The sequence below is a fragment of the Xiphophorus couchianus genome, chromosome 15 (genome assembly GCF_001444195.1).
Source record: "Xiphophorus couchianus chromosome 15, X_couchianus-1.0, whole genome shotgun sequence".
Lineage (NCBI taxonomy): Eukaryota > Metazoa > Chordata > Actinopteri > Cyprinodontiformes > Poeciliidae > Xiphophorus > Xiphophorus couchianus.
The window spans coordinates 18,643,714-18,665,034 of NC_040242.1; the positions used below are offsets into that span (position 1 = coordinate 18,643,714).

At 41.9% G+C, this 21,321-nt stretch overlaps 2 protein-coding genes across 3 annotated transcripts in view; both read right to left on the bottom strand.

The window, feature by feature from the left end:
* Positions 1–622: 622 nt before the first annotated feature.
* The window catches only part of ches1 (checkpoint suppressor 1), a 94,553-nt gene continuing 73,854 nt past the window's right edge, over positions 623–21,321 (bottom strand). Inside the window, exons 5-7 of one of the 2 annotated variants that reach the window (XR_003598372.1) lie at positions 18,352–18,460; positions 11,633–15,589; positions 623–1,130 (exon numbers count right to left, since the gene is read on the bottom strand). Coding sequence is in view for 1 of the 2 variants with exons in the window: in XM_028039586.1 (XP_027895387.1) it covers positions 15,034–15,589; positions 18,352–18,460 (665 nt within the window). In the remaining variant the exon portion in view is untranslated. Of the gene's footprint in view, positions 1,131–10,643; positions 15,590–18,351; positions 18,461–21,321 lie in introns of those variants that run through there. The other variant, XM_028039586.1, reaches the window with a different exon arrangement.
* Positions 1,220–7,608, bottom strand: gtf2a1 (general transcription factor IIA, 1). Its single transcript, XM_028039587.1, has 10 exons — positions 7,349–7,608; positions 5,919–6,020; positions 5,676–5,838; positions 5,430–5,494; positions 4,011–4,086; positions 3,738–3,862; positions 3,535–3,639; positions 3,138–3,440; positions 2,936–3,025; positions 1,220–2,343 (listed from the first exon to the last, which is right to left on the bottom strand). The coding sequence occupies exons 1-10, from the start codon at positions 7,376–7,378 to the stop codon at positions 2,236–2,238; spliced, it is 1,167 nt and encodes a 388-aa protein (XP_027895388.1). The 5' UTR covers positions 7,379–7,608; the 3' UTR covers positions 1,220–2,235.

Here is a 21,321-nt window from a genome sequence, read left to right on the forward strand (position 1 = left end):
AAAACAGCTGTAGAATAGTTCACTTTTGCTAGAAGTGACCTAAAGTGGTGAAACTCACTACCAGTCTGTCATTATTTACAACCCCCCAAAAATTACAGACTACCAAAAGCTTGAATTTATAAATACACTCATAGAATTAGTTGTATATAATGTAAATTTGTGATTCCAAAGAATTTTAAAGTAAATTTTAGGAAATCTGTGACGATAAAGTCACAAATTATTAAATCATAATAAATTTAAAAAATCCTAAAAGGTAAAACGAATGTCGTAGCATTTCATGCAGGGTCATTCTGGATACTGTGGATAGGAAGGACCTCCAGTAGCAGTCAGTCTTCCAACTAATCTGAAAAGGCCTCTGACTGAAGACTGTTGGTGTATGACAGCTTTATCACTGTCGTCACATTCCAGGGAGCAGACACTATTCCACAGTAACATGTCCTGGATGACGCCATCAGGTGTTAGCAACCGCTGCTAATCCACCTCATTTGCTTTTGCCACTCCTCTTTAAAACTGCTGCCTGGCCACTACGAACATAAAACATTACAAAGATGTGCTGCCACCATGAGCGGCGCAATTCTAGGAATGAAATATGAAATGTTGAGAAGGAAAAAGAACTCCAGGAGTGAGTCAAGAAACATTTTTATTTCAAACTGCTGTGACGGGGCACTAAAAACAAAACTGCAGAAATACACACAGCCTCCCCGCCCTCCCACAAAGTTAAACTTACAGTGATAGAAAACGTATGATTTTAAAAGTTCTGAGTACGATGAAAGCACAGGAGAACATATAGTGGATGAAATGATTTCCAACAACGTCATGTAGCTTTCAATCAACCAACAGACGGAAAAAAATAAAATAAAATTCAAGAATAAAAAGGAACACTTATGAGATAATAAGAGCACAGTTTGGTGCTGAAAAAAATAGAACATTTCACAAACTTTGAGCAATAAATAGATAAGAGAACACCATCCTCGACGCTTATTCCTGTGGCGCGTTGACGTTACGGTGGGGGGGGAGGGACAAAACTAATTTTCCTTCCAGGGAGGAGTGGCGCGCACATTCACACTGCTTCCAACGTCTGTACAATCAGTCACAGTGGCTCTCTTTCACTCACACACACACACACACCCCTACACACACAAATAGAACAGAAGACGCCATTATTGATTATTGGAACTGGCTGACCTCACAACACATCGATAAACTAACAGTGCAAATTTTTCTTTCATTTTTTTTAGACGGCTGCAGAAAATTTAAATAAGAGCGAAGACAAACCACTGAAATGGCAAACTTCCCATTTATACAAATCTTAAATGAATTTTTTTAGTTTGGTGCTTTTTTGGGGGGAGTGGAGGGATAAAAGATGGAATGAAGCTCCAGAAAAGCAAGGAGAGGGAAAAAATATCATTTGAATTCAAGAGATATTATTTAAAACTTTTTTTTTAAGGATGTTATTTTACTTTCTTGTTCTTCATTTACTTAAAAAAAAAAAAAAACCTAAAACAATAACAGATTAACTACAATAAAACACTCTGGAGCACCATTTTTGACTAAACGTGATGAGAAACTACGACTCGACAACAACAAAAACAGAAGAAGAAGAAGAAGAAAAGAAAACAACAACACAGAAGCCAAAAGGTCAAAAAGGTGACTGGGATTGTTCTAGAAGGCAGCACATTTGACTGGTGGCACTAAGTTTGGACTTCCACGTAGACACGAGTCAACCCAGTCAACCGACTACAGTGCATTAGAAAGATTATTTTTCTCATCTATGGGCTTGTTGTGAACGACCTCGGTCCTCCTGCGGCCAGACGGGGGTCACCTCGCCCTGGTCCACTACACCTGTTTCATGTGAAATGCTTTTTTTTGTGTGTGTGTGTGTGAATTCTGTCCAGGAAAAAAAGGGCAGAGGAGCCCCCTGGAGGATGAAGATGGAACTAAAAAAAAAAGAAGAAAGAAAACTCTTCATTTCCAGCCTCTCCCTCCTTCTTCTGTTGGTTTCTCATCCCGCAAGGCATAGATTGAGTGTTTCCACCCCCCAAACAAGGCTGACATCCAGGGTTGTTATTTTTTTTTACGGAACCTCCCCATCCTTTGGGTTCTAGGAGTTCTCTCCAGTCACAGAGTATGGAAGGAAGGATGCTCGACTGTCTTGTTAAATGGACAGGAGGAGTTCCAGAGTTTTGTTTTTTTGTTGGGTTTTTTTTTTCTTTTTGACTTTCCTTTTTTCCTTCTTCACCACTCGGCGTCTCCGGTGGCTTTGGAAAAGACGAAATCTCTGCCGTTGAGATTCATGATCCCGTCCTTCAGGTGGAATTTCCATTTGGTCTTACTTCTGTGAATCTGTAGGTGGGGGAGCGGGGTGAGGGGTGCGGGGGAGAGGAAATGAGTCGGGGGCGTAGAGAACAGATGGACGGCATTTTTAGGGGATCAAATCTCTTCATCTCACGCACACAGACGGATCACACAGCTTCCCTCACCATGATGGAATTTCTAGTAGGTCTGCAACTAGCGATTAATCGATTTCTAACTTTTAGTAACCGATTAATCAATTGTTTTGACGATTAATTGTATGGAAATGGCACATTCAACAGATTCTTTGCTTAACCACTTATGCCTTTTTATACATCATAGGAAATGCATAAAAATAAACAAATAATTAAATCCCTGTCTTGCATTTTATTGCCTAAAATGGAACATCACAGAATTATTATAGTAAGTCTGAACCTTGAGAAGATTTGGCTAAAATACTTACAAACAAAGGTGTTTTCATCTTATATGCAAAATGTAGATATGTTTGTATAGCTTTGGATTAATTACTGCTCTCAATATGTTGGTATTCTTTAGCAAACTACATTTTTAATCCATTACTAAATTAGACCATCATTTCACCGATCGATTAATCATAATTAATTAATTAAATTTAGTGTCTTACCTTGTCGTACTGGCACACCACAACATTCTCTGTATCAAACAGCTCCTGATCTTCGTCTTCGCTGACATCGTCTTCGCTGTTCAAGGGCTCCTAAAGCGGAAACCAAAACCCATCAGCGTCAATCTTCTGTTTCTGGTCTCCATACCAACACAAGGCGGCCATATTTGCAGTAACAGAACAGAGAGTAGAGAAGGAAGCCCACCTCTTCAACCTGTCCGTCTTCGCCACCGTCCTTGTCTTTCTCTTCCTCCTCGTCCTCGTCGTACTCCTCCTCTTCGTCCTCGTCCTCCTCAGACGAGGTGTCCCCCGCCCCGTCCACCTGCAGCATCATGGGAGGCTGCTGTGCCTGAGGTTGCGGCTGGCTCTGCTGCTGCGCCTGTGGAGGGGCCTGCGGTGCAGCTGCGCCCTGGGCTTGCTGGACTTGAACTGCCGCCGCCCCTCCTGCTGCTGCAGCGGCCACCGCCATCTGACCGGTCTGCTGCACCATGGTTGCCGTTTGCACCACCTGCTGGTGGAAAGGCATATTACAAATACATTAACATTAGAAACTCCCAGCTAGCCAGTGGAGAATCTCCCCTTTGGAGCGACGGAGCTCTGACCTGTGTGTTGCCTTGGACTTTGTTTCCTGAAGCTAAGACGATCTGCTGCGGCTGGATGATGACTCCGGTTTGCTGGGGCAGACCTCCCTGCAGGGGAGCCAGCACCTAGAAAACAAGAAAAAAAAAGAAAAGAAAAGTGAAGAACTTACCCAGCATGCCATCTTTTTGTCGCTTTCACATACAAAAAGACCTCTTCCCCTAACCTGCTGTATAACGGGAGCCTGAACGCCACCAGGCTGCATCGGCTGCTGCAGAACGATTGGCTGCTGGGACTGTTGGATGATGTACTGAGTGCCGTTGGGAGCACGCACCACCTGCAGGATCTGACCTGCATCAGCAAACGCAAAAAGTAAAAAAAAAAAAAAAACCCAACTAAAAAAACAAGAAAACATCCTGACCAAGACCAGGACAAGTTGGAGCTAAAAAGAAACTGTTCAAAAGGCTAATATTGGTGCAGATTAATGCGAGTGCTTTACCTTGGCTGGTGATGATCTGTTGGTATGGGGTGACCCCTGTGGGTAAAGCTAGAGTGGCTGCGGTAGCTGCTGCGCTCTAGAGGAGGAAGGTGGGGGTGCACACAAAACAAAAAGATAAGGGATTTAAAAAGTAGGAAACAGGAAGGAAAAAACAATTAGACACAGTTTCCCCCTTATTCTGCTGGCTGACGTGATAAACGCACCATTTGTTTCACAGCACAGAGTCATGAATGCGTGTAAATACTGTCTGAGGGAAAAGAACATCATCTATTCAACAGGTAAGAGATAAGGTTTTCAATTTTTTTTTTCTTTATTAATAAACGAGATAAAAGCTGATGAAGCAGAGTGAACAAAAGAAAAAGCAACAACAACCACAACTTTAATACATTTAATAGGCCTGTTGCAATAAATCAATTAATCAGATGAGAAATTAAAACAAGCTTGATCATTTTCATTTGGACAACTGATTGTTTTTCTCGTGTCTCTCTTTCTGCCAGAGACTGGATGACAAAGGTTCTTCAGCCTGGTTCACTGGCCTCAACTAGGCCAGGTTTTAAGGGACAATTTTGTTTACAGAGACTTTGTTAATTTTATTTGTTTTGTTTATTTATTTAGGACATTTCACATGTCTTCCAGTTCCAGTGTTAAATGTTTGATATAAATTAAAAGTTTGTTGATCTTTGAGAGGGTGAGCGTGCATTATCATGCCGTTAGCATTATATTACTGGAAAATGGTCTCGAAAACAACAGTGATATTGTTTATTCTGGGACGACGCATCGTCCAGGATTCAGGTTTTGACTTTGACTAGGCCATTCTATGTTCGATTCTACAATGGCTTCATGTTTAGGGGTTGTCCAGGCGAAAGACGACCACTTTACTTTATTTTTAAATCTGTCTGATCTAAATCTGTTTTGATGTGTATTAATGTATGAATTGAATTTGGTGGAGGAGGAAAGTAGAAAAAGAAAAAAAAAGAAAGAGAAAAAGTAAATTGGAAATAACCAGCGCTCCAAAAATGTGTAAAGGTTTTAATGTGGGCAAAGAAGAAAAATATGAATGAGTACAAGCTGTTGACGGCCAAAACGTTTTCAATTTTTTGCCCGCATTAAAACCTTTCCATATCTTTGGAGCACTGGTTATTTCCATTTTACATAAATAAAGCTTCCTTGCCGCCATCATTTTAAAGCAGCTGGCATGACGTGTGCAGGTTTGTCATCATCTAATCAGAGCACCTTCTTCCGCATATTTGCTTTGTTCCCCGTTGTTGCTAGCTTGTGGCAAACTGCCACCATTGTCACCATTGTTTAACTAGTAAAAGCATCTGAAAAACCTGCGTCATTCCTATTGAGGAAGTCATAAAAGATGTATAAATATGAGATTAACTTAAAAAAAAAAAAAAAAAAAAGACAGCGTCTCACCATCCCCGTTGCACTCATGTGCTGGAGAATCTTCGGATCCTGAACAATGACTTGCTGCGGGGTTGCTGTAGGGGAAGAAAAAAACAAAAAGAGAAGCATGCTCAGCTCAACATCATGGCCCCCAAGGTGACTATTATTATTGTTATTACTACTACTACTCATAAATCAAAGATGCACTCATTTCCACTGCATCTCCATGAGGAATGTGTTTTAATGGTGGTGCTTTTTTCACTCCTGGGAGCCTACCTTGCTGCTGCTGGGGGGGCAGGATGACCTGCTGGGCCTGCGTCACCTGCTGGACCTGCGGGACGTGCTGAACCTGCTGCTGCTGAGTGGCCTGCAGGGCCGCCTGCTCGTCCGTGTGGAAGCCCTCCACTGCCTTGGACTGCAGCAGCTTGTTCTCCCACAGCTGCAGCATTGAACGGACGCTTTAGAGGACTAACTAGGGTGGAGGGGGCGTGCAACGTTGTTTCTGTAGTTTGGGTTTACCGTTTTCAGCTCCAGGAGAACCTGCTCATCCACTCCCTCATCCAGGAACAGCTCCCGCACCTCGTTGATCACATCTTCGATTACACCCCTGTACAATTTAGGCTAGGAGGAGGCAAACAAAACATTTTATTTTAAAGAGGACGCAAAAGAGGGCTCAATTGATGTTAAATAACATATTTTATAAGATTAATAATAAGTAACTGGCAATTGGGAGAAAAAAAACAACTGAGGATGTGATGTTAAAAATGCCTTTTGAATGAATCAGATGCTAATGTTGAATTTAACATGTTGCGAGTTAAAATACATTGTGTTCGAGCTGGGAAGCACAGCTAGTGTGAGCGTATAGCTGATGGATAATGGCAGCTGAGCTCCAGCGCTCACGACAGCAAACACGGTTAAAATGTCCACGACGACACCGCGGGGCAGCGTGGGTCCGAGAGCGGCCAGCCGCCGAGGCCGCCGCGCCGCACTGCCCCGATGTCCGCAGCGGACACCTCGGTCTTCTCCTTCCTTCCCTCCCCACTCGGCCCCCGTCGGTTTCCTCCACTATTTAAAGCGCAGTGTGGTGTTTATATGTAGAGCCAGTGACGTAGCGTCGTGTAGCACCGTCCCATCCCGGCCAGTCTATATTAGACGGCCAATATGGCGCTATAAAACCAGGCGGCGGAGAGGAGGAGGGCCAGAAGCGCGAGAGAGGAGAGCAGACCGGGGAGGCCATTTTACGGAGCAGCGCGAACAGCCGCCTTCTTCTAAGCTTCGTGAGGAGATATCCTCCGTCTTTTACCTAAAATATTCGGTTTAGACAAAAGCAATTTGGCTTCTGACGTTAGGGAGCAGGACTTATTTGGCGTTTTGTGGATAAAATGTGTGGTTTAGGACGTCTTTTCGTCGCCCTCTCGTCGTGGAAATGGTGGACAAAGATGAGGCAGCTGACTGGTCGTCGAAGACTTTCCACAAAATGAGGCTTTAATGTTTGAAAATTAAGCTTATTTCAGTCAGAGTGGATGTGACTGTGCTTTGGGTACATCTGCGTTTCATAAGTCTTTTAATATTAACCAGCTAAACGCTAAATATCTTATATCTCCAGTACCAACACACAAAAAAAGAAAAAACTGTAGCAAACAAATCAAACTAACTTAATTTATAAAGCTTTAACCTAACAAAATAAACAACTTTTAATCCTAATCTGCATTTAAAACTTGATTCTTTAGTGTTTTTGTTAAATTCTGCCTCTGCAAAGGTAGTCTGTTTAACAACTCGAGTTTCGCAAAATGAAGGTAATGGCTGCTTGACTGAACGTTGATTCTGTCATTTTAATGGACTTAAACAGTGGTGAGTTGGTTACAGCATATTCATCTGACTGCGAGAAATAAACTTTACCCCCCCAGTTCTTCCCCTCTCACTGACAGTCCTCGGAGATTGATCCTTACCACTTGGTTCGAGTTAGCCGAGCTCGCCATTATACGCGTAGTGTACAAACCACACGGAAATTGGCGAGAGACAGAGCCAAAAAATACGACACAAAAAAAAAAAAAAAAAGACTTAAAACGACTGTGAGCGGTACTTTTAAAAGAGCCGGTATCGCTTTTGTAAATAAAACACAGTTTTTGCGGTCTTATTTACAATCCCCGGGCTGCGACTCCCCAGCCGTCTTCCTCCCGTCGTTGTCCTGCTTTATATACTGAGCGATGGAGCTGCGAGTGCGCCGAACATAGGGCAGGGTCAAGTGTCGCGTATCGCGAGACTGCACGAGGGAAACGATGACTAATCGCCACGGCGACTGCTGGGAAACGTAGTTCACACATGAAAAGGGAGTAAACGATACAACTCGACTGTCGCGTTAGCTTAGTAATGCTTTGTGATGTTAATTTGTTTAATTAGGCCAACTGAAAATAATAAGACTTAATGTGTGTCAGGAATTAATCACATTCTGCCAGGAAGTAGACATAGTTTACCCTAGATGTTAATATATGAAGATATTTACTACTACTAATAAAACATATAATGCTAATAATCATTATAGTTTTAATCCTATAAATAGTAATAATGGAAGAAAATAATTTTTAGAAGAAATGTGATGTAATATTTCCAACAAAAAACTTTCTAGTAAGAAATAAATAATGACACTGTCACATTGATTCCAGTTTGTGAAGTGTTTTATATGTAGTATTTTAAATTGAATTGAATTGAATCAACGTTCTTCTTTTGCAGTTCCCTCCACAGATTCTGGTTCAGATTCATTTCAAGATTAGTATAAACATCAGTCAAAAGGATCATTAATGGGTGAATTAAGATTACGCATATATTTTGGACGTGCTCTTGCTTGCTTATCACTTTTTCATGTAGTTATTTTATGCTGCCACCAGAGGGCGATCACGCCACATAAAAGGAGAACCGCATCTCGTTCCAATTCCAGAGCACAATATCATAGCATCCAACTATTTTAAATGGCATTCATTAACAGAAAAAAAAAAGAAAGAAAAGTGATTTAAAAAAAAAAAATTCCTTCATGATATGCAGACATCCTTGTGAGTATCTGAGGAAATTTACAACAATAAATATATATACATAAAACCTTTGCAATAAATCCAAGCTGACAGGAGAACCGTAACCTCCACTTCAGTCTCCATGGAAACTTGCTTCGCTGGTCATTCTATGGTTATGGATGATATGGAGCAGGGGGGAAAATGAGGAAGGTAACCCGTTCTGCAGCGGCCCACCTGACGCTTCGGCGTGGCACCCTTTTATTATTATTATTATTATTTATTTTTTAATTTTATTTTAAACAGAAGGTCATCCGCCACGTTCCCTTGAATCCACTCACCTTTCTGTTGGCTGCTTTCAAGATTTTGAGGTGAAACGTGCTCGGAGGCCACGTGACTCATCTGGAGTGTTTGTGGATGTGATTAAGCAGGAAAAAGTCGGCCACGGCTGTTTCCTGAGCATGCCCTCCAAAAGATGTTGAAAACGTGCACCCCCCCTTCACCCCCGCTCCACACCCAACTGCACGCACCCCTGTTCTTCTTTGCTATAGTTGCATAGCAACAGAGGAGCTGCTGGCTCCAGTTGTGTTGTGGTGGGAGCGTGCTGCACAGTGGCTCAAGATTAAGCCGGTCTCTCCGCTTCAATTATGAATGGGCTTCCACCGCCACACGACTCCGAAATGGCACCACTTAGACTGAAAATGCATTGAGGAACTCTTCGGTACTCCTGTTTCTTTCACCACTACCCCCCACACACACACTCCTACACACACTTCTCTCCCCAAGGTGGAGGTGGGCAAGACTTTAATCGCAATGTATTGAACTTAAACGATTAGAGGAGGTAAATGAATAATTAACTGGGAAGAGGAGCGGCGGTTATGATAAGACCCTTGTTGATGGGGAATATGCGAGGTTAATGATTGGGGTCAGGCTGGAGAGCAAATTAAAGAGTTCTCAAATCTCACAAAGGCGGGCCCCCGGTAGCGGGGAGCCGCTGTGCAAGTGTGGGTAGCGGCGTGAAGGCGAAGAGAGGCCTGCTGCTTTCTCGCGGTTAGTCCTCGACTATATTTAACTTAAGATTTGGAGTGGAAGACGATTAAATGAGACCCAATGCCCACTGGTCTTCGGTCAGCTCAATGGATTAGTCGAAGTGTGGCGGAATGTGCAGTGCTTAAAAAAAAATATATTCACACCCATGTGACATTTTGTCTTGATACAACCACAAACCTCTTGCTACTTTATTGGGGTTTAACGTGACAGAACAACAAAATGTAGGGTTTAATATTGACCTGGAAAGAAAATGAGATGCAATTTATTTAAGTTATCAATTTTAGTTATTTATTTTAGTTACTTATTTTAAAGTGCAGCTCAAGTGGGAGATCCTGCTGACTTGACAACTATTATCTGTGCAGTTCAGATTGGAAGTTTTGGTTTCAGTTTGCCACGTGCTACGTACGACAGACGCAGCAAACGCGTTAAGAACTGATAGAAAAAGAAAAAAAAACCAAGATGCCCCAACGACAACTTTCAGCTGGCGAAACACGGTGGTGGCAGCATCATGCTGTGTGTGTTTGCTTTTCCTCGACAAGGAAAATCTGTCGGAACTTGAAAACTGCCGTTCCCGGACACTCTGTACTCGGTCTGAAAAAATCCCGAACTTATCTTAAAACGAAGGGCGGCCAAAAGATTCGGTTTGTAGATGTGCAAATGCAAGCCACACTTTTCAGATTCAGAGTTTTTTTTTCTTTTTGTGAAAATCTTTTTGAAAACCATCTATGATCTTCCTGCCACTTTCTAGTCACAAACTTCTTTGTGTTGGTTTGTTACGTTAATAAAGATAAAGTTTGTGGTTGCAATATGAGAAAAAGTGGGAAGTTTTTTGATTTCTTTTTTTTATCAAAGGGTTTAATACTTTTATGCGACAGTGCAAACTTTCTGATTTCTTACTTTTATTTAGTTCAGTTCAGAAACAGTTGATCTCAAAAGAAAATCAAATGTTGTAATTCGGACGACCCGGGGAGCAGGTAGCAGTCAGTCTCGCAGCGAATTTGAAGAAGACTCTGACTTGAGGACCCTGCTGCTGTGCCGCCTTGTTGCCACGGTTACACACCACAACAACTGTCTGAAGGCACAAAAGTAAGAGCAATAATCTTTCCAGCTGCACAGCATCCAAAACCAGAGGAAATACTCGTCCAATGGTAACAAAGCACCGTCCATTGAGAAATAAACAGCCGAGCTTCTCTGCAACTTGTATTTTTTTTTATTATTGCAACCAACTGGAAGACAATACATCACATAAACATCATCGTAGTTTCTCAGAGAATGGAAAACAAAACAACAAAGAAAAGAAAAACGACATTTATATATTTTTTGCCACGGCATTGGACAACGTTGATATTTACATGTAGTGATGAAGTAGGTCTTGAAATCATTCTTTGGCAACATGATTGCACGATAAGGAGAGAACCGAACACTTACTGAGATAAAAACCAAACCAAAGAAATAAAATAAAAATAGGAACCAACACCCGGGTGCACCCCGCATCACATCTCGCTCACAAACATGAACCTATGGCTTTCCAAGATTCAGCTCTGCAGAAACAATGGCAGTATTTTAAGGAATTTTGAACAAGAGAAATAATAATAATAATAATAACAATAATAATAATAAAGGGATTAAAAACTAGCAAAAACAAAACAAAAAAAAAGTTGGCAAAAACCGTTCATTTGTTTATGAATGGGTTCTGTTTGGCAGGTGTGAAGAACTAAAATCACTCGTCTTGAGCGCTTTTTCAGGCAGTGGAAAGAAATTAATTTGAGTTTTTTCCAGGACGTTAAAAGCCAGATTTAATCTCTACGACAAAATACAAGGGGAGTCGCACTAAAAAATTGAGCGTCTGGTAAACCAACTCTTTTTTTGTGTTTTTTTGTTTTACTTGTCAGTGCAGGGGCGTGTGTGTGTGTGTGTGTGAGTGTGGGGAGGGGTGGGGGGGGGGGGTATTACGTCGAATGCAGCCGAGTGGGAACCCTCAGACAGAAACGAGACGGATGGCACACAGCCAGACGCTCCGACTGCGTTTTCCTCTTGGCCTCTTTTTCCGTATGCGCGGAATGGAAAGTCAGCGATGCATGCTGCAGGTGGCAAAAGGAGCATACCGGTGAATGGGACATGCATTTGTTTTTCCGGCTCGACCTGCTCATAATCGCTCAGTGTCTAGTCAACTTAAAAAACACACACACACACCTCTTCTGTCTCTGCTACTCTAAACAACCCCAGATGACAGAATATTAGCACGTTGACGCGCTCTCCTTTAATGTTTTACATCATTTCTCATAAAAACAAAATAAACAAAGCAAAGCAAAGACTGTTTAAAAATACAAAATGTTGAAAGTGTGCCTTTCCGTTGTTTTTCTAAACAAATAAATCCAATTCACCTTTTTGACAGTAAAACAAAAGTCGACAATTATCTAAAAACAGGAAGCGCCATGTATGGTGTCTGATAGGCCTCATCAACCGGGACTTGTCGAGTGCGTGTGTAGCCGCATGTTGGAGTCAAACAACAACTGAAAAAGTTTCTATGTTGGAAACACTCGGAATTTTTTGGGACTTCAGGGAAGGAACAACCCCGAAATTGGGAGACGGTGATAAAATACAGTTTATGCAGAGGCAACAGTAGCTTGCTGTTTGTGAGCATAAAGTGTGTCAGATAAGAAAATGCTGCCTTCCACAACACTTTTCTGTTATGTCAGTACAAAATGCTAAATAGCTTCAGCTGTTTCTCCGTGTCGGAGCCAAATGAAGAAGAGAAATTAACTAATTGTAGTTTGGTCATAGATGAGGATTTATTACCTTAACGTTTTGTTTTAGTGTGAAACAGCATGCTGTTTGAAGGGACAAACTTCCGACCTCTCTGGTTAGGCTGACTTCAAATTTTACTGGCCAGATACTCGCTAGATATTGAAAGTTCCAGTTGTTACGGATAAATGGGCAAATATGTTTACTCACAGGACATTTAAAGAACAATTAAAATACAATTAAAAGAAGCAAAAAACATCCAGCCGGACATTTGAAACTTAGGCCTTATGAGGTTAATCATACTATTTTTCACGTTTTGACCTCAAGCTGTACTCTTTGCAAATCACGACACTCGTCTTTGGTGCCTTTGTATTTCGCACTGATGCCTGTGTTTGGCGTCGCTCTTCGGGAACGTTTGGCTGCTTCGTCACTTTGAATCTTCACACATTTCTTGATTTTGGTAAGAAAATAAAAATAATAATAATATATGCCCTTTAAAGTTTCCTACCGTGTTTTGTCCTCTACAATGGCAGCAAACCTCTTCTTAAATTACAGAATTTAAAATACTGTATTTAACTTAGAAAACAACATTTCTTCCTCTCTGTTTCCTACAAGGTAGCCATTTTCTTTCCATTTTGAAGGGGTGGAGGGGGACATGAGATTTATTCAGGACACCTACAGAGTTTTCCATGCCCAACTGATTCATACATTTACACTGAACAATGTCAATGGAAAGTAAGATCACATGTACATCTACACGCTGGAAAAGAGAGAGAGAAAAAAATCCCCCCCCAACAAAAAACAAAACAAAACTGTTATAAATAAATACAGGTGGCGCTCTGTTGTGTAAATAGAGCGACTGACGGCAGGCAGGGAGGCAGGCACAACGTTAAAGGGTGTGTGTGTTCTCGGACACACTGGCTCACACACTCCACAGACGAGACCTGTAGTGACACACCGGGGGTGGGAGGGGATGTGGGGATAACACTGAACACCTACAAGAAAAATCAACAAAAAAACAAACAAAAAAAAGAAAGACAGTCAGGTAGAGGAAGACAGAAGCCCACCCTCCCCAAAAAGAGGTGGTCAAACCCGGAGCTCAAAGGTGGCACCCTTGGGAGAGGGGGTGCAAAGGGGGGGGTTTCTAATTGTTCCTGCCTGAAGACGTGTCGTTGAAAAACCCACTCCGACAAATCCAAAACTAAAACGCTGAAAAGAGACAAGACCAACAGGCAGAAGTAGACGGAAGCCCACCCTACACCCCCTCATCCCGCCACCCCTCAAAAGAGGCGCTTCTGCTGGCCCTGAAATCCGAAGCCTAGAGGTTTCACCACCCGCCCTTCAACGGGGGGTGGAGGTCTCTAATCTACGTTTCCTGCCTGAAGACATGCCCACTCCAAAGGAAAAAAACCCAAAAAACCCTGATAAAACAAAACAAAAAACTCCATAATAATCACAGGTATTAGAATTGGCAGAAAAAAAAAAAAAAAATCGTTTTTTTTTTTCCTTTCCTGTAGGATCAAGGTTTATATGAAAATAAGTCATGCTTCATGCTAAATACATCGTTTATCTTACATGAATCTTTGAATAAAAAAGATTTTGCTTCTCATCTTATTTACAAGCACCCATGCAATATAACTGAGAAAGTCCTGCAGGTCAAATTGCTTCAATTAAGAAAAAGGGGAAAAAAAATAAAATATTTTCTAACCTTTGTACAGAGTTGCCCGCGCGGGACAAATTGCTTATATCTTTATGAAGGTAGAGTGAGAGGGTTTAGAGATGGGGACACGACGGTCAGGAGAGGCCCGAGCCCAGCGGGTCGGACGTGGAAAGTTGGCGTTGTCGGCTGGACAGGACGTTGTGGCAGCTACTGGGTATAGCTATGATCTCTGAACGGAGGTACTGAGCGAGTTTCAGGGACGACGACTACGTGATGCAACAAGAACAACAAAATGAAGAAGATATTGCCTCAGACCCGGCTTGCTATCTGTCTCTATCGTGATAAACATGACTTCTTTTTTTTTTTTTACATTTTTTTATTTTAAGATATTTTATTCTTAAATACTATGAGTGCTCTCGAAATAAACCAAGTTTTTTTTTTCTCCATGTAAGTGGCATAAAATAATTTTAAGTGCATTGAATATACATCACATTGGGTTTTAACTTTGACACTTGAGGTCACTCCTCTCTTCAGCTCTTTACCACAATGCCTTCTCCGTTTTTCTTTTTTGTCCTTCTTCTCCGTCGGCTGTCGCATCGGCTACATGAAGCAACCTGGTCGCGTATCTTTGGCACAGTCTCACGTTTGTGCTCGTGGGTGTCGGAGAGCGATGCCCCCCGCCCCCTGAAGAGGTGGGTCTCCGCCGCGTTAGCTGGCATCGCTGAGAGATTGCTACAGATTCAATGTGGAAAAAAAAAAAAAAGAAAAGAACCGAAACCAGGAAAGGACAAACAGCCATCCTCCGCTCGCTGCGCGGCGTACTTCCTCTGCTCGCCGCGAATTAGTGACAAAACATGCTTTTTTTTTATGGCTTTCATCCCCTTTTTAAAACGACAACAAAAAACCCAACATAGACATATGAGAGATACCCATTGATGTTAGTGTTGCTGAACATGTAGGAAAACATTGATTTTTGATATTGCCACAAATAAGTAGGATTCACCTAATGCCCTGCAGATAGATAGAGGGAGATGACGAGTGTCTGTCGAGACTAATGCTGTAGTAACGTTACCTGTTGACCTATTTGTGTACGTGTGGGGGTGTGTGTGGGGGTGTGGGGGTGTGTGTTGGGTGTGCGTGCCTGGAGGTTTCTGAATGCGTATGTTTTTTTTTTTTTTTAGTTTCTTAGGGCCTCTTTCTGCTCCTTCTGGCCCTTGGCGGCGCGGTTTGTGATGTTGTTGAGGCAGGCTCTGACGCCGGCCAGGTGGAGCAGCGACCCCGCCGCCTCCTTCATCTCCTCGTCGTCGCTCTCCGGCGGCTTCTCCGGCGCGCGCCGCTTCTTCAGCGGCAGCGTGTCGCTAATGCCCCTCGCTCGGCTTTTGGTCCAGGGCAGGCTGCTGCCCGGCAGAGTCCCGGCTCCGGCCGCCGAGCTGCGTCTTTGTCCGCGCGGGGGCTGCTGGGAAACGTAGGCGGCGGCGGCGGCGGCTGTGGCTATGTGAGAGTCCAGCGGGATCTCCCGGGGCTCCGGCTTGATGTCCGACTGGATCTCCACGGCGATGATGTCGTTGTCTTCCAGCGCGGAGGAAGGATTGGTGATTTCGGAGGGGGACAGGCTGCTGGGGGACTTGCCGGTGCTGTAGGTGTGGTCGTCCTGGAGGTCCTCGCCGCAAGGGATGGGGGAGTAGCGAGACGGGCTGTCCTTTCCCCGGCTAAGGTAATCTCCCAGGGATGATCTGGACATGAAACAGGAGAGGATATTGTTACTTCTCTGGTCGGGAAGTCAAAATCAAGTTCATCAAGTTGTATAGCACATTTCAGGAACAACGAGGCAGTTCAAAATGCTTTACACCATAAAAACATAACTCAGTACATGTGTCAAACGCAAGTCCTGGGGTCTGAATCCCGTCCACCATGACCACCTTCAACATAACATTCTGTGAAATTATGTCAATCAGTGTCTCCAGTTTTTTCGTGATTCTTTAATTGAGGAAATTCATGCGACAGATTCCCTAACTTTTTCATGCTACTTGCTTATTTGTGAGTATATGTCAAGTTTTCCACAAAACGGTCAAACACATTGATGTTAGGCAACTGCTAACTTAAACCTGCAGGTGGCGGTATGTCACATTTCTGCTAAACTCCTTGGCTCTGCCTTACTTGACGTCTAGCTATCGGCCTTGATCGATAACGTGATCGACGAGTAAGAATTACCGACAGCTGATAGAAGGCTGACTTTGTAATTATCTTTAACTGGCTATGGAGGTTCAAATCTGAGTCCATCACTACATCCACATTCTGATAGTGTGGAGCCATGTTCTACTGAAACTGCTGGGAAGTAGAAGAAAGGTAGGAGGTAAATCTTTCACTCCTCCAGACCTGAGGTGCACATCTCTCAAGTCCGACAAAAACCTTGTATCCCTGGAAATAAAAATAAAAAAGTCAGCCTTTCCCGTTGAAGGTCGGCAGTCAACATCAGACTGTCACCCATGCATATTTCAGATGACACTGAGCCTTCTGAGCGGCTTTAAACCTGGGGAACCTGCTCAGCACAAAGGCTCAGCACATCAGAACACGTCAAGGTGGCAATTTAACACTGAAGGTATAACATTCAAACCCCGTTCAATATTTTCCCATTTTCCTCATGATACACCTTTATGCATTCTAGGGGAAATTTTTGGGTTTTGATAGATCACAAAGTAATTTTTGTGTGAAGTGTAAGAAAAAGGATGCATCAATTTGGACAACACATTTGTAGCAAACTGCCCTCTACTTTGACAAATAAAACCCAATGCCTTCAGACCTTTAATTAATGACACGACTGCAAACCAAGAAGCTTCAATCAAAGAATCAGCCAATATATCAATGGTAACTCAGGAGGAGTGCAAAGTATTCTGGGTAAATACAACCAAAACAAATGTCTATTCTTGTGCTAGCTGGAGAAATGGCTCCTTGTTTGTTACCAATGACAGAAGAGAAATCTTCGTAAAATGTTTCGTTTACATTTTACGAAGAAGGAAGTTGCGCTCATGTCGTCTTCTAAGGTTCTCATATAGTTTCCCTCAGTGGTTCTTGGTGCAGCGCCACCACACGTTTTTTCAAAGGGTTTGGATTGTTTGACACAGTGCAGTGTGAAAGAGAACCAGAACAGCTGAATGCTGCAATACTGGTCTCTAGTTGAGCTGAGTCTACCAAACTATGTGAAAACCCCCTTAGCGTTATCCTTAGAGTTATCAAAGTGAAGGAGGCTGAATGCAAATGAAGACCTGACTTTAGTTATTTAAAGGGACAGTATGATGCATTTTCCTGGTATCATTTTGTAGCACAAGCAAGTAAATATGTTACCTCCAGTTGTTATAAAAATGCTGTATACATCAAACATGACTTAAAAGAAATTTGATTACATGATTTAACAACTGGAAAATTGGGCCTCTGTCTCTTTAAGAAACTCCTGCTCTTTCTGAAACTCCGCCTTCAGGAAGTCATCACAACATGGCTCCTCTATTAACCCCTTAACATTTTTACCAGTGTTTCAGTGAGATGAGCTCCTATAATAAGCTCAGCAGATGTGTGGTACTACCAGGTGTTTGCTAATTGCTGCTGGCTAGTCTGAAGGAGCTGAGTGCGTTTTGCACAGTTGAATGGTTGCCATGGGAGATTCAAGGGTTTCTCAAGCATGCATGAAAGAATCAAAGCAATACTCCAGGTGTGTTTTTGATGAGGGAACAACATAACATGATGTAAAGCTAAAAAACAACAACAACAAACAAAAAAAACGAGTCAATTTTACATGGTACTGCACCTTTAAACATCTCACAATTAAGAACTGATTTATTTTGACCTATCAGAAACTGATCAATTTCTGAGAAGTTCAAGGGATGCTCATTCTTGTCAAGCCCTGAGCATCATTCCCTCACTATTTTGCTGTAGTAGTGAGAGAATTGTGTTGTGTACAGCACTAAAGGAGGCGGAGGGAGGTGAGGTGGGGGGTATCCTGCAAAGCCATAAATCAGCAGCAGCTTCAGGAGCGTGCCTCGTCCCGCAGACATCCTCTCCTTCAGAATGAGAGAGTTAGCATATTAATATCTTATAAGCAAAACACACGCCCCTTGCAGTGATCAAATATTCACTGCATACCTCCAGTGAGCCCTCGGCTATGTTTAATTCATTACGCCGCGCCGACCATTATACTCTTATGCTCTGGTGATGGATGTGCGTGTCTGTGCATGCCGCATATGTTCTCCGGATCAAAAAGCCTTTCCCTCTAATAAACCTGTTTGTGTGTGTTTTTGAGGAAAGGAGCGCATTACATAAACACACCTGGATCAAATGTTCAGAGCAACAGGGGGAGCGTGTGAAAGCCTGACTTTTGGAGACAATAAAGATGTAATTATGTAAACTACGAGTGGAAATTTGTTTCTTTTTTTGTGGGTGTAGGTGGATCCGTTTGCGCCGGGAAATCCCATTAATTATATGTCTGAGGGCAAAGTTTACCCACCTTATGGCCGAGGTTCTGCTCCCCACGGGGCTTACGGGAAGGGGTCTGATGACAGGGAAGAGGGCCTGGCTCCTGACGCGAGCGCCGTTCTGGATCACGCCGCGGGGAACTGGAAGAGAGAAGCATTTATAAACACTTAAGAAAAAAAGAAAAGGACATTGATACAGATCCTTCCTGCAACCTGTAACCCTTAAATCAGTTTATGAAGGAGGGAGGGATAAAAATAGAGGAACCGTCTCGAAAAAATTTGATCGGGCCTCGATGAGAATTCAGCGGCCGTCCGAGGAGGACGGCGGGGCGATATTGATGAGCAAGGAGAGCTTAAATTGAGCGGGAAAGCGTTATAAATGAGTTAGGGCCGCTTTGATTCATTCGATTAGCAACGACCGCCGAGCTCGGCTAAATGCAGCCTGTCTGACGCCGTGTAGGGGAAGCGGCGGTGGCGGCACTTCAAACTGGACCTGAAGTACTCCTGTTTTGCTCATGAGTTGGGGATTTGGGCAGTATTTACCCTACAAATGAACCGGCAGGTCGACATCTCCACTCAATAAACGTCATGAGTCAGAGACCAGCATAAAAAGAAGACCATGTCCATGATAACCCACACCGTAAACTGATTTTTAAAGTAGCTACACCCATTGTAAAACCTCCTTAGAGTTACCCGCTTTCTGAAAATAAACTATAAAAAGCAGCTGATGCTCAGTAAATAAATGTGATCCCAGCATTTTTGCTGGATGCTTCTTCAATGACAGTTTATAACAGGGTAGTTGTTATAAATTAAATTTTTAAGAAATTTTAAGACAGACTAAATGAAATATGCAACCAAAAGAAATCTAATTATGCGGGATGATTAGAGAATCTTCATATCGACAGGCAATAGAAGTGAGCCAGTGGTAAAAACAAACATCGTGCAGCCAATTAGTGATACATTTGCACTCAAAAGGGGCAGCTTGCTAACTTTTATACCTTACTTAGCCTTATACCTATAATATACCTTTGCTAACTAGGTATATAGCTAGCATAGTTAGCAAAGGTTTACTACCTTTGCTAGCCAGCTAGCAAAGGTATATTAAAAGAGAGTTAGCAACAGCCTGGTTATCAATTGGTAACCTTTGCTAGCCTTATACCGCTAATATGCCTTTGCTAGCTACCTAGTTTTCTGGTTAGCAAAGTTATAATAGTCCTGCAAGAAGGTATAAAGTCCCGCAAAAAAAAAAAGCTACTTACAGGATTCAATAGTCCTGCAATTACAAAATTAAAGACCTGTGATTAGTGCATCTAAGGCCAAATTACCTTTTAGAAAAATTTATTTAAGACTTTTTAAAAATGTGTGGATACTCTGTATGAAAGTTTGTCTAAAGGTGAAAAAATTCAGGTGTCCTGGCAGCAATTTGAAACCGGTATAAGCATGCACATGTGACTGGTTTTGAGTTATTTGCAGATTCTAAAAATGTGAGTTCTAAGCTTTCCAATAATGTCAGAGACATGAAAATCAAAGATAAATGTTAAAAAAATGTAGAAGACATGGACATTTGAATATTGGTGCTATGAAAAACTGATTTCCAAGAAAGTTTCAAAAATAATTATTCAACCAAACACAAAAAAACCCAAAAATAAGAAGCGTAAGAGACTGTACAGTAAGGACAAATTATAATATTATAATAGGAAAAATAACACTGTACAGACATTAAAGACAACATGCTCAGAGTAAAAGAAATGTGCAAATTTAAAGCAGTAAAAGGGTAATTTAAAGAAAGAAAAATGTACAAGATGTTTATTTAATTTTTAATACTTGGTCAGTCGAACTTGTATTTGTTAATTTTTGCAGTGCACCGAACAACCTGCCTAATAATGACCTGTTTAAGCCGGGCTAAATTACATCATTTCCTTTTCCCTCCATCGGCGGTACTTAACTCAAAGGTGATCTACTGGCGACAATTTGGAGATACACGCGTTTGCGCTAATTATGTCCTTAGATTACAGTAAATGTCAAAGTAAGGAGCAGGAAGTGCTAGAAGGATTGTAGATGGCTCCCAGTGTAACTGGGGTTCAATTGCTACACCAGTTACATGCAGAACAAGATTCTGACTGGTCTAAGCTGACCGAATAAGTGCGACTTGTTTCAGGTGTGAGGATGTGAACTCAGACATTTTCAAAGAAAAGTCTGCCCAAAGGACACTGAATAGTTGAAATAATTCATGTCATGCGACAAGAACATAAAGATTTATTTAAAGTCTATCGCCTTGGCAACAGGTCAACTTTGACAAGATTCCATGTTCTTGCTGAAAAAATAAAACCCATACCATGATGTTCAGAAGAAGTCAACGTGGACGTCTTTTAACTTACTAATATCCACTTTTCATACAGGCAAGGTCTGAGGACTACTAGTTCTACTAAACTGTGGATTTCTGCACTGTTTCCATGGAGCTTCTGGGTTGCTGTGCTTGACGGATTGTTGGAAGTGAAAAATTAGAGAACAAAAAAAAAATCGGCATAAAATTCTGAGCCCAACACTTACCTCTCCACTGCAACCCAGCTGGATACAGAGAGGTTTGTTATTCTCTTTTGCTTTTTAAAGAAAGACAAAATTGTGTTATTTTATTTCCAAAAAATAATGTAAAAGGAATATTGTTGCTTTTGCATTAAGTAACAGGCAAAAGGATTTACACTTTAAAGAAAAGTTGAGAAAACCCAAATTCTAATCAATTATGATTGATGTCATACGGAGAACTTTCTAAAAGTATTTAAACATTTTAAAAAAAGTTTAATACCATATAAACTGTAAAGAGTTTGATATTTTACTCAATGTTTCCATAAGAATATAACTTTTAACAACTCTCATGTCACACACTGCTTTATATGAAGAAAACTTAATAGATACTGCCCAACTCTTCCTGGCTTATATGCTCATCATACTGAGGCATTATGTGAATAGATCTCAAAGTAAGTGCTTAAGAACAAACACCAGCC